The 14,594-nt window shown below is 36.0% G+C and overlaps 1 protein-coding gene across 4 annotated transcripts in view; it reads right to left on the minus strand.

Annotated features, from left to right (window-relative positions):
* Window positions 1-1,610: 1,610 nt before the first annotated feature.
* CTNNA3 (catenin alpha 3) overlaps window positions 1,611-14,594 on the minus strand; it is a 1,374,069-nt gene continuing 1,361,085 nt past the window's right edge. For all 4 annotated transcript variants that reach the window (XM_070432843.1, XM_070432842.1, XM_070432840.1 and 1 more), the window contains one exon: window positions 1,611-2,636. In XM_070432843.1, coding sequence (XP_070288944.1) covers window positions 2,382-2,636 — 255 coding nt within the window. In that variant the 3' untranslated portion in view covers window positions 1,611-2,381. The remainder of the gene's footprint in view (window positions 2,637-14,594) is intronic.

Consider the following 14,594-nt stretch of genomic DNA (forward strand, 5'->3'; position numbering starts at 1 on the left):
CTTATGGTTCAGATAGCTCTGGTTTTATGTTAGTCCAATTCTCCATGTCTAAGAAGAAGATGGAAACCAAAGAAAGAAGAATGCTAGAATCTTCTCAGTCTTTACAAGGGTTAAGAGGGTCTGGGTCCTCTTACCCTTGTTATGTGGAATTTTGCTGGACTCAGGGCTTGTTAGTTCCAGGACCACCACTGGACAAAGTTCAAACCTCAAAGCTTCAGAAAATTACATCTTAAGTCACAATTACCAACTTGCTCTTGAAATGCATAGGAACTTGTAAAATGGCCCCAGAGTTGAAGTAGTTATATGTCCAAAGGAGTTAAACTCAGAGACAGTTGGAGGATCTAACACAGTTCTCTCTCCGTTACATTTCTAGTGTGATATGTTGCTGAAAGAGAGGAAAATGAAAAGCTGAACTATAACAAACACTTATTTTAAAAGTCAAACTCTGATCTTCTTATCTATCCATCAGCTTATTATCCATGCTACCTTCACCTAATATTCCCACTTAATAATACTCACTTCCTTCCCACCCATATACACGCAAAACACTCATGTGCAGAAAACCACAAGGGCGTGCCTCTATGGGCTACACAAAATCTTTTTAGTAACAAGCATTCAGCAGAAGAGAAAAAGTCATAAATAAATGAAGACCTAAGAAAGAATAATGTGATCTCCTATCATTCCCTTGCTATTACCTTCAGCAAGTCACTTAATTTCTGTTTTTCTTCTCTAAGATATAGACTACAGATTTATACAAATCAAATCCAAAAGTGCTTCCATATTCTTTCATACTCCATTCCCCTATGATATGTTTTTCCTGAGAAATACTGATATATACCCTTGCAAGGGACTGTAAGCATGCTTTTATAAATTCTAGCCACTGAATTTGAGCTTGCATTTGTCTCAGCATGAAAATGTGTCCACCTCATTTTCTTCAATTTGCAAAAGCTCAAATAGCTTCTTTGTCAACATGGTAAAGCACATTAAGGATACAGGCAAATTGGAGGTTGCTCTTTGTTCCGGAATGAGTGCCCTCAGATCCTGTCCCTAGAAGACCCAATTTGTTTGCCAAAAGTATATTGTCATAAGTTGTGCGCTCACTTACTCTAAACTCATGTGATGGCTTTAAAATAATGAAATAAATGAAGCATTTAATTTAAATGATAGTTCATCTGTTAATGGTATTTGTGCCAATTTTCAATAGCTTTTGGTAGTTTTAACGTAATTTGGTTTCTGAGCAATTAAGCAGTGCATTTATACTGGCAACATGATTAATTAAGAACTTTGGGCAATGTGCCAAAAAAGTTAACTTTCCTTTCTTATGTAATTCCTTTTTAAAGTGTTACAGAATTATAGGTTTATAAAGTTTCAGGCATGGAGTAGATCTTAGAGATTATACTAATATAGTCCAACTGCCAATCTTATGATGCATACTACAGGTCTATATTTTGCCAATATCCTGTTTATCATCATATTTTGCTTACTAATTTTAAAATATAATTATGATTCTTAAATTTGAAACAATAAATACTGTACCATTTTGCAAAGAACACTTTTCTATTTCTGACATTCTGTATTTATTAAATTAAAATTCCATTGTAAAAAAGAGTTTTCTCCTCTCAAATTATGGGTAATAGTTTCATGGTTAGCTATTTTATTCTATTTATATAAGGATAAAATCATGAGTATGTTGTTGTTTACACTGTCTCAGATTGGCCATTGGGAGCCCCTTCATAGTGCCTGTTTACATACCTCCATCATTTCTGAGCATTTTTTACTTCTGTTACCACAAGATGCTCACTGTGATACATTTTACACAAATCAAGTATCCTGCTCTTCTCCATGTTCAGCATGATTTTAATACATTTTTAGTTACTTGTCTCCATAGTTGCAGATTCTGCTTCCTTTTCTGTTTTTTTTTTAAACATTTTTAAAATTTTAAATATTTTTTTATTGATTTTAGAAAGAGGAAGGGAGAGGTAGAGAGAGAGAAAAACATCGATCAACCTCTGACATATGTTGAACTGACAACCTCTCAGTGAATGGGACAACATTCAACCAACTGAGCACACTGGTCTGGGCCTCTTCTGTGATTCTTATTTTTATTTTATTTTATTTTATTTATTTATTTATTTATTTATCTTCTGTGATTTTTAAATGAATAGGTTATTTCTGTCCCAATTGGAGGATCTCCACAACAAATTGCTGAATTGAAACAACTGGCTGCCTTAATGTTTGCCACTAGAAAACAAATCATCTGTGACATGCCGTCTATCAAATTTCGCTCTTCTTCAGCTATTCATTTTTTTTTAATCTAAAATACTAGAGGCCTGGTGCACAAAATTTTTGCACTTGGCGGGGGCAGCCTGGCCTGTGCCCTCTCACAGTGCAGGAACCCCATGATTGATCACCCCAAAGAGGTAGGCCCCGCTCATCCATCCGGGGCCCCTCAATGGATTGCCCCAAAGAGGTAGACTGGAGCCCGGAGTTCTGCCTCCGCAGCATGTGTGGAGCTGTGGGAACGCCGGAGGAAGCCGAGAGTAGCAGCCGCTGGGACCCGCCTCCACTGCATGTGCAGCTCTCAGGTCTAACCTTTGCCATCTACTTTGTTCCCAGATTCTGTCCTGCAGAGTCTCCTGTAGTGAGACATAAAACAATGAGCTTTGAGTCTTTCAAAGTATACAACATTCAAATAAATTCTGATCACCTTCTCTTCCACAAATCTTGATTTTTATTTCTTTTTCCATCTCCCTATGCCTTTATTTAGAATATGCTTAAATTTCTCAGGCTATCCACTCATAATAACTTTATTACTTTAAAACATGTTTAATAATTATAAAAATATTACACATTGATTTCCAAGATATTTTTTTTCATTCAAATGTGTCAAAATGTTGAGCCATCTTGTAGCTCATTTAATCATCAAGGAGCTGTTTCTCAGTTGCTTTTATAACTGATTTCTGATTAATGACTTAAAGAGGATCCTTCTCTATAGTATTTGGGGTCTCGGATCTTCTGAAGGCATTAATCAGTTTGTCATCAGAGATCCTCTTTTTGTTTTACATTTATTTGTTTTTAGCTCTAGTGACCCTCCTAACCAATATCAGCTCAATTACCTCCTATTCTTCTTAGTCCTATAAAGTAGACCTGCTTTTACCTTTCTATAAATAGATGATAGATTGACTGGTTTATCACTTGATCTATAATAGGTAGATATACAGATGGAGAGACAGATAACCTGGTCTCTGAGATCTCAATCATTTTTGAGATAAAATCACTTCCTTCCATCAGACAAACCATGTATCTGGACTTTTCTTTCCTTTTTTGATTTTTTTTGTTTGGATGGCAGGCGGGCTGCAACTTATTCATCCTTCACTGAACAAACTTGTTACCTAGAAGGTCTGGGGTTAAATTTTTTCCACGATTTTACCTTTGTAGAATTACATTGATTTTTCCCTCTACATTAAGAAAATGATATGTTTCCATATAAGAAGGATGCCCATTCATTTTATCTGCTTATCAATGAAATTTACTATTTAGCATAATGAACCTGTAGTCTAGATCTCTAAATTAAACAACGACAAGCTTATGAAATAGAATAAAAATTAGACTGTGTGACATGTGATTGAAAAGAATTATCTGCATCCTAATGAGAGCATAATAAAAGGGGAGAATAAAAAACATACAAGCAACACTCTCCAGCCAACTATGCTTAATCGGCCCACGTCTATATAGTAATGTTCTGCTTGCTTTGGGGTAAGCCTTACCTGGAAATTAACCAAAAAAATTTCCTAACAATATCATATCCAGAACGTCTGTGTTCACAGTATAAAAGCTACTAACTGTTCAGTTTATTTCCTGTTTGGCCTAGGGCTGCTGAATCCAGTTACAGCTGCTGCGCCTGAAACCTGATTCTCTACACAATAAATTAATTAAACCCAAATCAATGTCGGTGCCCATTCATAGGATTTCTTGCCAATCCCTCAATATTATGCAGTGGTGGGGGGAGTCTGCCTGATACTCATTTCTCCTTGCTTTGGATTATAACTAATAAAGAATAGACCTAATAAGCTATACCTGGAATGTATATAAATTGGGTATCAATGTGTTACTTTTACCAACTGGTCGTGCAAAAAAACCAATAGCTCTGAAAGAACAAGGCCATCTGATCAAGTTCAATTGGAGAATGGAGCTTGACTCAATCAATGCAGAAGGCTTCTTACTATCTCCCAACATTTAGAATCTGATGACCACTGGTGACAATAACTGGGTCTGCTGAGATACTGTAGTTGATGACATTGAAGATTACAGATCTACTTCATCATATCATTGCTGGCAGGAAATGGGGCATGAAGGAGGGAGAGATGAGCTTGCACTGTCATCTTAATGCTTTGGTACACGAGAGAGTGAATGGCAAAGATTTTAAAAATTCTAATACTCAAGTCATACTTCTGCCCATCTACATCAGGATGTGTGGGAGTGGAAATAGGATCACTGATTTTAGAATCACTAAAGTGATTCTAATAAGCAGCTAAGATTTAGAACCACTGACATCAAGCACATTTCCCAAACATGTTCTATGGGACACTAGTCCTAAAATATGCTACTTGAAAAATATAGACATTCACATGATTGGAGGGAAATTTATCCTCTGTACTCTCTGATTCAAGATGTAGCATTGAATATTAAAGAGCCTGAGCAACCCCATAGTTTTGTGTGTGTGTGTGTGTGTGTGTGTGTGTTTATATTATATTGATTATTTTACAGAAAGGAAGGCAGAGGGATAGCAAGTTAGAAACATTGATGAGAGAGAAACATCGATCAGCTGCCTCCTGCACACCCCCTACTGGGGATGTGCCCACAACCAAGGTACATGCCCTTGACCCGGAATCGAACCTGGGACCCTTCAGTCCGCAGGCCGACGCTCTATCCACTGAGCCAAACCAGTTAGGGCTGTGTGTGTGTTTTGAAGTGCCCATTCCACATTGTTAATACAGCATTTCCCCCAAATTATACCCTACAGAACTTGAGTTTAGTAAATCAAATCTCACTTTGAAATGTTGTGGTCTAGGGAAAATGGTTAAAGATGAGATTATGCATGGACATTTGTAGGTAACATTAATTCTTTCTCTAAAGTAGGAGGCAGGGAAAACAAGATACATCAAGTTCTAAACTACTCTGTGGTGAATGAGATTATGGACATGAAGCCCAGGGGAGAGGTCTCAAAGTCATGCTCTTAACCTTGCAGCAATGGTAGCAAAGCTTTTTAGGAAACAAGACTTCGTGGTGAAGGCATATCCTCATGTGTAAAGTGAATTTGTAAGTAGATAAGTAACTTACCAATGTCACACAATTAATTTACATTAAATTAAGAATCAGGAACAAACCAGGATATAAACAAATAGACGTTTCCTTAAAAATTTCAGGATGAAAACTCAGTTACTTAGATACACATTTCAGATGTCAAAATTACAATAACACAAAATTGTGAGGTGTGATTATTATTCAATTGTTATGTAATAAATATGGGAATAGTGTTTTCTGTTTTTGTTGTATGCTTTTTTTTAATGTTGGCCATTAGAGAAGTTTAGGGGCATGGAGTCAATGATTTGTAAAAGGATACAGAATTCTGCTGTGCTTATTTTATGTTGTGTGAAATGACACAGAAACATTCAAAACAAGTTTCCCTCGTTTCACTGATAGTGCTTTCATGCTACTCTGTATTTATATCCTGTTCCAGCACTGAGGTCCAGGGAAGCCATTCAATGATTATATTTCTTGAAGTTTCAACACTAAAAACAAAATTGAACTGAGCATATGCTCTGTGATTTATTCACTGGGCTCCTGCCAGTAAGATATGGAGGCTATTTATTTGGTCATGAAATTTTATACTCCCTGCTCTGTAGCCCCCTAGACAAATTTACCAAGCTGAGAAATATACTAAATACCTCGATAGTATAATTTTCATGGATTCTACATCTAAGGATGGTCCATTAACAACAATTCTTAAAGCTTTTGTCAAAAGGTATTTTCAATAATGCAATCAGCACTCTCTTAACTGTTTTGTGGGAGAGGGGGCGGCAGGGACAGGGAAATTAGAGTTTTCTGCTTATTCAAATATTGGATTTTCATTTTGTCTTGAGTGCCCAGTTCTAAAGACGTCAGGGAGAATAAAATACATTGGCATCACCCTAAACACTGTTTGCTCTCTGGTATGTTGATAACTAATCCACTTGTGTCAGTTGCTTCAGGGTTTCTCGGAGGCATGGGTTGTTATCACTCTGTAGAGGCCAGTAAGAATGCTTGCGCATGACAGATGCTAGATAAACATTTTTTTTCTCAACAGAAGTAAGGGTAAGGTTCTCATTTAGCTTCTTTTACTGTAAAGTATAAATTATAGTATGAACCACTTCATTGGATGATATTGTAATAATCAAGCTATGTATATAAAAGTGATGAATAATATACAGTATTATGTACTATTCAAATATAGGGCATTTTTGAAAGCATTATATGGATATTTTTAAAATATTTTCTTGTTGCTCTGAATCTTAATCTTTGAGAAAGATGAGACAAATTTGACAAAGTTTTGTCATGGAGTTAATGTATCACTGTTCTCAAGTGTCCTGGAACACCCAATGGTATTATATGTAGAATATATTTTTGTGAAACACACCAAGAAAATGGTGAATAGTATCAGGCTCTTCTGACCCATGATTGGGGCTAGGACCCCACTCCAAGGGTGTTTGGTATCTTTTCATTCTCCTCTGGAGTGCATTGCAGTTGGATGTTACTAAATCTCATAAAGGGGAGCAAACTATTTATCTATGAATAATTCTTTAGAAGTCCCCTTGGGAACTTTTTATGTATAAATCACAATTTGTGGAAATTCCAACATAGGAGTAAATAAACACAAGGTCCCTTCTGCAGTTTTTCATAGCAAACTTCATGTTTCCAACTAATAGCAACTTTATTTATTACAGGCAAGATCAGAACAATTTCTTCCTTTAGACTATTGTTAACAAAACTGTTAAAAATTTTGCAGTTGAATATATTCTTTATGTGTAGCAGTTCTTTTGCTCTCTTAATCAGTGTCATTTTATTAAAGTATGCGACTTCACAAAATTTGCTATTAGCCGCAACATTTCTACCACAGAGCATTCTGCCTAAGGGAAGATTGACACAGATTGAAAATTATTAAATATGTTTAAGTTTTTCTAGGCATTAATTTTTGAGAGCTAATGTTAGAATGATGACAAATATACACAAATGAGAGGTATGTGGCATTTATTGCCCACAGCCTCTTAGAGGATAGGGAACCCTCCCTTTGGCCTCACAAAATACAGCAGTGGTCTCAAAAAGAGGCCAAGCAATTGCTGCATGGAAACTCATCTTGTTCTTCAGGATCTGCAGTCTGTTCAGAACGGCACCTCTGGTCATGGGTTCTCAGTCCAAGCCAAGGGGATACTCCTACCCAAGAGAGGGAAGACTCTCATCCAAGAGGCTTGATGGGTTTTTGCTAGTGTTTTGTTTATTGCTAAGGACCTGCGTGAGTAGGGAGGTAGGGAAGAGCAATGCTAAAGTGTGACCAATGAGGAGAGGCAAGAGAACCTATCTGTGATTCCAGGAGCCAGTCCTGTGCTATTCTGTAGTCAGGTGACTGACTGGGGCGCTGGGGGTAGGCTCTAGTCATTACAGTGGAAGATAGATGCGTGGTGATTCAAACAGACATTTCCTCCCTGACCCCACAAATGGTAGCTCCAGAAAATGGGATAAATTTGAATGTTTATGTGTTGCATTTACTTTATTATTATTTTTTTTTGTTTTAGTTTTTATTGCTTTTTAGAGAGAGACAGGGAGGGAGAGAGAAAAATCCATTTGTTTTTTCAGTTATTTATGCATTCATTGGTTGATTCTTGTATATGCCCTGACTGGGGATCTAATCTGCAAACTTGGTGTATTGGGAGGATGCTCTGACCAACATACCCAACCAGGGCATGTTGCATTTACTGTCTGTAAAATAATACAAAACAAAATCCTTTCTGGGGTTTCTAGTATCAGTTAAAGTGTCCCCACCTGTGGTCATCACAAAATAAGCTCTTCCTCACACCAATACAGAATAGGCCCCTTGACTTGTAAGATGTAGGCGTTCCTCCTGCTCTGTGTTTTAGAATCCCTCCCCTGCCTTACTGTTTTATGGCCCTGAAATGTCTCTCCATCATGTCCAGGTGTGTCTTTCACTGTGTCTGATTTCTGAATCATGTTCTAGTTGCTTGGCCCTGCCACTTGGGCTCAGTATGCATTTTGGGCATAACGACTAAATCTTTTTTTCCAGAGCAGTATAAAAAGGAGGAATTGCAATGAAAAAAAAAAAGGCATTATTATTGCTTCTATGGTTTGGCAAGCATGAACAAAGGTGTGATGAGTACTTAAGTGTAGGTTTTTGTGTAGATGAGGTTTCTATTATGATGAATAAATGCCTAAGAGTAAAAAGGCTTCATCGTGTGGTAAGGCTGCTTATTTTGTAAGTAATTGCCAAAATGACTTTCGAAGTGTCAATACTGGTTTTCATTCCCACTAGTAATTAATGAGCATTCTGGTTGCTCTGCAGCCTAGTCAGCAATTGGGTATTGTCAAGGTTTGGCATTTTAAGTTTCTATTAGGTATGTAGTTGTATTAATTGTTGCTTTAATTTGAATATCCATAGTAAGAACTGTTGCGTATCTTTTCATATGATCATTTCCCATCTATGTATCTTAAGGGTTAGGTATCTATCATAGCTTTTGCTCATGTATTTGTTGAGGTTGTTTGTTTTCTTATAGTTTAATGTTAAGATTTATTTTTATATTTTGGACACGTATATTCAAATACTATGTGTTTTGCAAATACTTTCTCTCAGTTCACAGCTTGTAGTGTCATTCTCTTAATTTCTTTTAAAGCAAGCATTCTTTCTGTATATGAAATACTAAAGGCCCGATGCACAAAATTCATGCAAGGTAGGCCTTCCTTTCCCTGGCTGCTGGCACTGGCTTCCCTTTGGCACCTGGGACCTGGGCTTCCCTTGCAGCCCCAGCATCGTCCAGAAGGTCACCTGGAAGGACATATGGCCTAATTAGCATATTATGCTTTTATTATTATAGATAAGTTTAAAATTTAAATTTAAGCTTACCATTTTTTTCATGGATTTTTCTTTAGGTTTTGTACCATTAACTCATTTTCAAACCCAAATATATAAATATTTTCTCCTACGTTTTCTTCTAAGAGCTTAATAGTTTTGCATTTTACCTTTGGGTCTCTGATGCATCTTGTGTAAAGTTTGGTGTGAGATATGAGGTCTCTGTTTAGGTTTATTGTTTTGCATATGGAAAATTCCAATCTTTGAAAAGATTCTATTTCTATTGAATTATAGTTGTACCATTATGAATAATGTTGACTTTACTTGTGAGTCTGATTTGAGCTCTCTATCTATTTTGTTTCATTGATCAACTGGTTTTTTTTTTGGCCAATAAAATGTTATCTTCATAACAGTGTCTTTAAGCCAAATTTTCAAATTAAGTTTTAAGGATGAGAGGGATGACTTCCAAGTTCTTTACATGTTGGAACTGAACTCAGAAGCTTTATTACATTAATTTTTGCACATATCCATCTTGACATTATTATTTTAGCATGTTTTTATTGATCTTATAGAGAGATGAAGGGAGAGGGAGAAAGAGAGAAAGATAAATGAGAGATCAACTGCCTCCTGTACTGGGGATCAAGCCTGCAACCCTGGCAAGTGCCCTGACATAGAATTGAACCAGCGACCTTTCGGTGCATGGGACATTGTTCAACCAACTGAGCTACACTGGCCAGGGTAATCATTTAACACATGATTACCTAATTCTATTCTACATTTTTCAGTCATTTTCTATTTTTCAGGATTCCTAACTTCTAAAAATGATGTTTTATATGATCTTTAATCATTTTTATTTCTGTGAGTGTAAGTTAGAACTAAGCAATATATTCTTGTTTTTGTATTGAGCAAATGAAGGCACAGAAAAAGCAGCTGATTTATCTGGGTTTATACAGCCAGAAGGTTGTAGAAATAAGTCATTCCTATAGAAGACTAAAATCCCGTTCTTTCAGATGTGGGAGAAAAATAGTTCATTATTAAAATCTTCTAAACTCATGTCGCCATGCAAACTGAAGTAAAAATTCTGAAATCTTACAAAGAACTAGTACCATTACTTTATAGTCACAACCCACACATAATCATTTGTCTTTCTACTACACTTACTTTGTGGCTACAGCACCAAATGAAACATAATTGATAGGTTAAATATTTAGGAAGCCAAGGGAGATCATCACAGTTGGTTTATATGGGCAAAAATCCATTCGTTACTTAAACTGTTGACTCTCCTGATTCTGAATTGTTGTGGATTATTCTCTGGTGTTTAGATGTAGGTTGCTGGCTGAAATATTAAGGTTTAAATTCAGATCTTGGCAATATTTTTAGAGAAATTGGATTCATTTCACATTAGTAATTTTGAGCTCCCAAGTGCCTAGATATTACAGCTTTTGTATGAAATTGGAGAATAAGGAACCTTGATATGACCTTAATTCATCATGACATTGCTTTGGCTAAAATGTAGGAGTTCCTTCCAATTAGAACTTTACCCAGAATAGTAATAGCCCTTTTACACTTTGAAATAAGTGGCAGCATTTGACCATGTCTTTTGTTCTAGTTTACTATATACATCAGTGTATCAGTGAATTTCCAAGCTTATAAAGAGGCCATGTATGACATTTCAGAAATATCTATCAGAGTATAAAGTTCAAGGTGAAAGCTCTAAGTCTGGTTATCTTTGAATCCCACTACTCTGTTCTAGCACATAGTTTATGCTTAATATATATTATTTTGCATAGTAGACATCATCTAAAATGCTATTGTCTCCCAATTCTAGCAAGAGGTGATGAATAGCTTTTTAAAACCAGTAAGTAGAGTCTATATTTATGGAAGACTCTATGTACAGTCTGGTCCTAGTCTTCCAGATATTTATTCTCAGGTTGGAATATGAAAATTAGAATTGGAGAAAAATAAAAAACATATATTAAAAACAATACACTGAACCAGAGAGGCAAAAAATTTGGAGAATATAGCACTATAATATAAAAAGTGTTGTTGAAATGGTAGATGTAGGGTGAAGTTTAGAATAAGGTAAGTTTACCTGGATGTTCATTAATAGTATATGAAAAATTTTAACTGTATTATATAAACCATTTTTAAACTTTCTTTTCTGCTACCCTTCCCTATTGCATTTCTCCCTTGAGCATCAAAGGATCATTTTTTTTTCATAGAAGGAAGACAAAGAGAAAGAATCAATATTTAGCATTACACTTTAAAACTAAGCTCCACCCTGACCGGTTTGGCTCAGTGGATAGAGCGTCAGCCTGCGGACTGAAAGGCCCCAGGTTTGATTCCCATCAAGGGCATGTACCTGGGTTGCGGGCACATCTCCAGTAGGTGTGCAGGAGGCAGCTGATCGATGTTTCTAACTCTCTGTCTCCCTTCCTCTCTGTGAAAAATCAACAAAATATATTTTTTTAAAAAAACACTAAGCTCCGACGGCCCATTTTAGAGACTAAAATTGTAACCAAGTTTGCTTTGAGTAAATTTTGTCATTGTTGTTCTTGCGTTTTTGTTTTGTTGTTTTATGTATCAAACTACTAAACTCCAAAGAGAAAATCTTTATTAGTAAACATGAATTGATTGAGTAGATGCACAGAGATGAGGAACAACTCTCAGGAGAGCATTAGGAAAGTATCAATCAAAGCTAAGTTCACCTCCTCTGTCATTCCCCAACTCAAAAATGGAGGTGAAATAAACTAAAGGAATAAATGAAATACACAAATGGTCTAATCAAAATTCCTTTGGGAAAGAGAAAGAGAGCAAGAATCAAACAAAATCTTCCCTCCTTAGCACAGTTGGCCTCCCAGCAATGCAACCAATCTCTTCCTTTGGGTCTTCTTCATAGTTGCACTAATCCCTGGGCCAAACCGACTGGGCTGCCATGCATTAACTGTGAGGACAGATGAAACAAATGAATTTTGTGGTCATCACTTGCAGTTAGGTATCAGCTAGTCTCCCAGAGAACAACCCATCACCAAATAATGGACATAACCTTTTAAGTAGAATTCATCTAAGAAGTGCAATCTCCCTGATGGCAAACCATAAACAGGCAGCACTCATTTTCCATCACTCTTGAGAAGTCACCAAAAACATCGTCATATTTCAATTGAGTCACAGTTGAGAAGAAATGTCCATTTTACTATCTCTTTAAGCCAGTGGTTCTCAACCTTGGCTGCACATTAGAATCACCTGGGAATCTTTTTAAAATCCTGATTCCTAGGCCTCATCCTCTGGAAATTCTGTTTCTTTGTTATGGGGTGGAGCCACAACATTAGTAACAAAGAAACAGAATTTCCGGAGGATGAGGCCCAGGAATCAGGATTTTAAAAAGATTCCCAGGTGATTCTAATGTGCAGCCAAGGTTGAGAACCACTGCTTTAAGCATTAGTGGTTGAGAAAACAGAGAATAATTTAATTGTCTGATATTTTCTTTTTATAGCCTTTGATAGAAGTAGAACCCCAACCACCTGATGGACAATGGCACAAAGGAGTATTAAAGTTATATTAGGAATGTTTGCATCCTATTATTCAGGCTTCATCTTGAACAGATGTCTCAGCATCTTCAAACAGCATTACAGAGCAGGATGTCAGAGCAGCAGCCCAGGCAAAGGAAGATATGAGAGAAGTTAGTAATAGAAAGGTGAGTGAGAAACGTTAGCCAACCCAAGTGTTAGTCCTAATTATCTAATGTGCTGCTAAGGTCATATCTTTATCATTGGCATTATTCTAGAAAGTCACTGATAATTTACATAACTTATGAGAAACTTGAATTATGTAGCAATCTAGCCTATTGTAACAGATGACTTTGCCAGAGTTTTTAGCAAATGCAGTGATGGGCCAAAGAAGGTGGTAGTTGCATTGAGGGTAAATTGAAGAAAATCCAGCAATCATTTTTTTTTTTTTTTTATCACTGTATCCTAATAACCACTTTATGTTCATTACAGGAAAAAAAAAAATCTTGGCATCTGGCCAGCTCTCTCACTCTGAGGAATTAAGCTCAGTTCTGGGTCTTTAACATAAGCAGATTGTCTGATTAAATTTGAAAAAAAACTGGGGCCCAGCTTAAAACATTTGGAGTTCACCGTGGGGGAAAGTCTTTTCAAAATTATAATTCTCTATTGCTACTGAGGCTTATTGCCTCTGTGGGCTCTATTTTAGCTTTTATTGGTTAAGATCATTGCTTAGGTTCAGTTTTAGTTGTTCTTATACATATTGACAATTTAAAATAGTAAACACTTCTATCATGACTTATTATTAAATTATTTATATAAAACTGCTTGGCTCAGTGACATGCACATAACGTGCTATTGTTATTATTATTACTCCTTATTGTAAAGATTCTCTGCTTCTACAAAACATGACATTTGAACAGCCAGGGACATCATGAACATGGGTTATGTTTTCAATATTTTTGTGTATCACCTTCAATTTCTTTCCTCAATGCCTTGTAGCTTTAGTGTGCACATTTTTCAGCTCCAAAGTATTTAAAAAAATCATTCCTATGTATTTTTTGATGCTGTTGTAAATGAGATTATTTTTAAATTTATTAATTTCTTTTTCAGATAGTTAGTTGTGAGTGTATAGGAATCCAACTGATTTTTGTATGTTTGTTATCTATTCTTTACTGAACTCACGGGTTAGATATAACAGTTTTTGTGGAGTCTTTAGTGTTTTCTACTTATATAAGGTCATGTCATCTGCAAACAGATAATTTTACTTTTTCCAAATTGGACATATTTATTTATTTAGCAGATTGCTCTAGCTAAAACTTCCAATACTATATTGAAGAGAAGAGGGGAAAGTAGACATTCCTGTCTTGTCTGTGACCTTAAAAAAATTCAATGTTTCACCATTAAGTATGATGTTAAACATGGGCTTGTTATACCAGTATATGGCCTTTATTATGTTGAGATACATTTCTTCTAAACCTAGCATTTTGAAGGTTTCTATCTCAAGAAGCTATTTAATTTCATCCAATGCTTTGTCTGGAAAAATTGAAATAATCAATGTAATTTTTAGTCTTTACTCTGTTAATGTGGTGTATTGCATTAATTGGTTTGTATACATTGAACCATCTTTGCATCTCAGGGATAAATTTGACTCGATCATGTTTCGCCTTCTTGATTTCATTTAATGTCTGTGTTCTCTTGTACCTCACGAATCTTAAAACAATTATTTTGAATTCTTTGCCAGGAAATTCATAAATCTCCATTTTTTAGTATCATTTATTTTGTTCCTTTGGCTGTCATATGTCCCAGTTTTGCGTGTCCCTGCATGCTGTGTGTTGGTGCCTGTGCATTGAAGAATCAATCACCTCTCTGAGTCTTTATAGACTGGCTTCAACAAGGGAAGAACTTCCCCAGTTCTCCTTGCTAGAGATTCTGGTAGTTTCTCGAAACTTTTTAATGGGTGTGTATATTTCATT

This window comes from Myotis yumanensis, unplaced genomic scaffold, assembly GCF_028538775.1.
Source record: "Myotis yumanensis isolate MYYU_CA2020_CCGP unplaced genomic scaffold, mMyoYum1.0.hap1 SCAF_13, whole genome shotgun sequence".
Taxonomy (NCBI): domain Eukaryota; kingdom Metazoa; phylum Chordata; class Mammalia; order Chiroptera; family Vespertilionidae; genus Myotis; species Myotis yumanensis.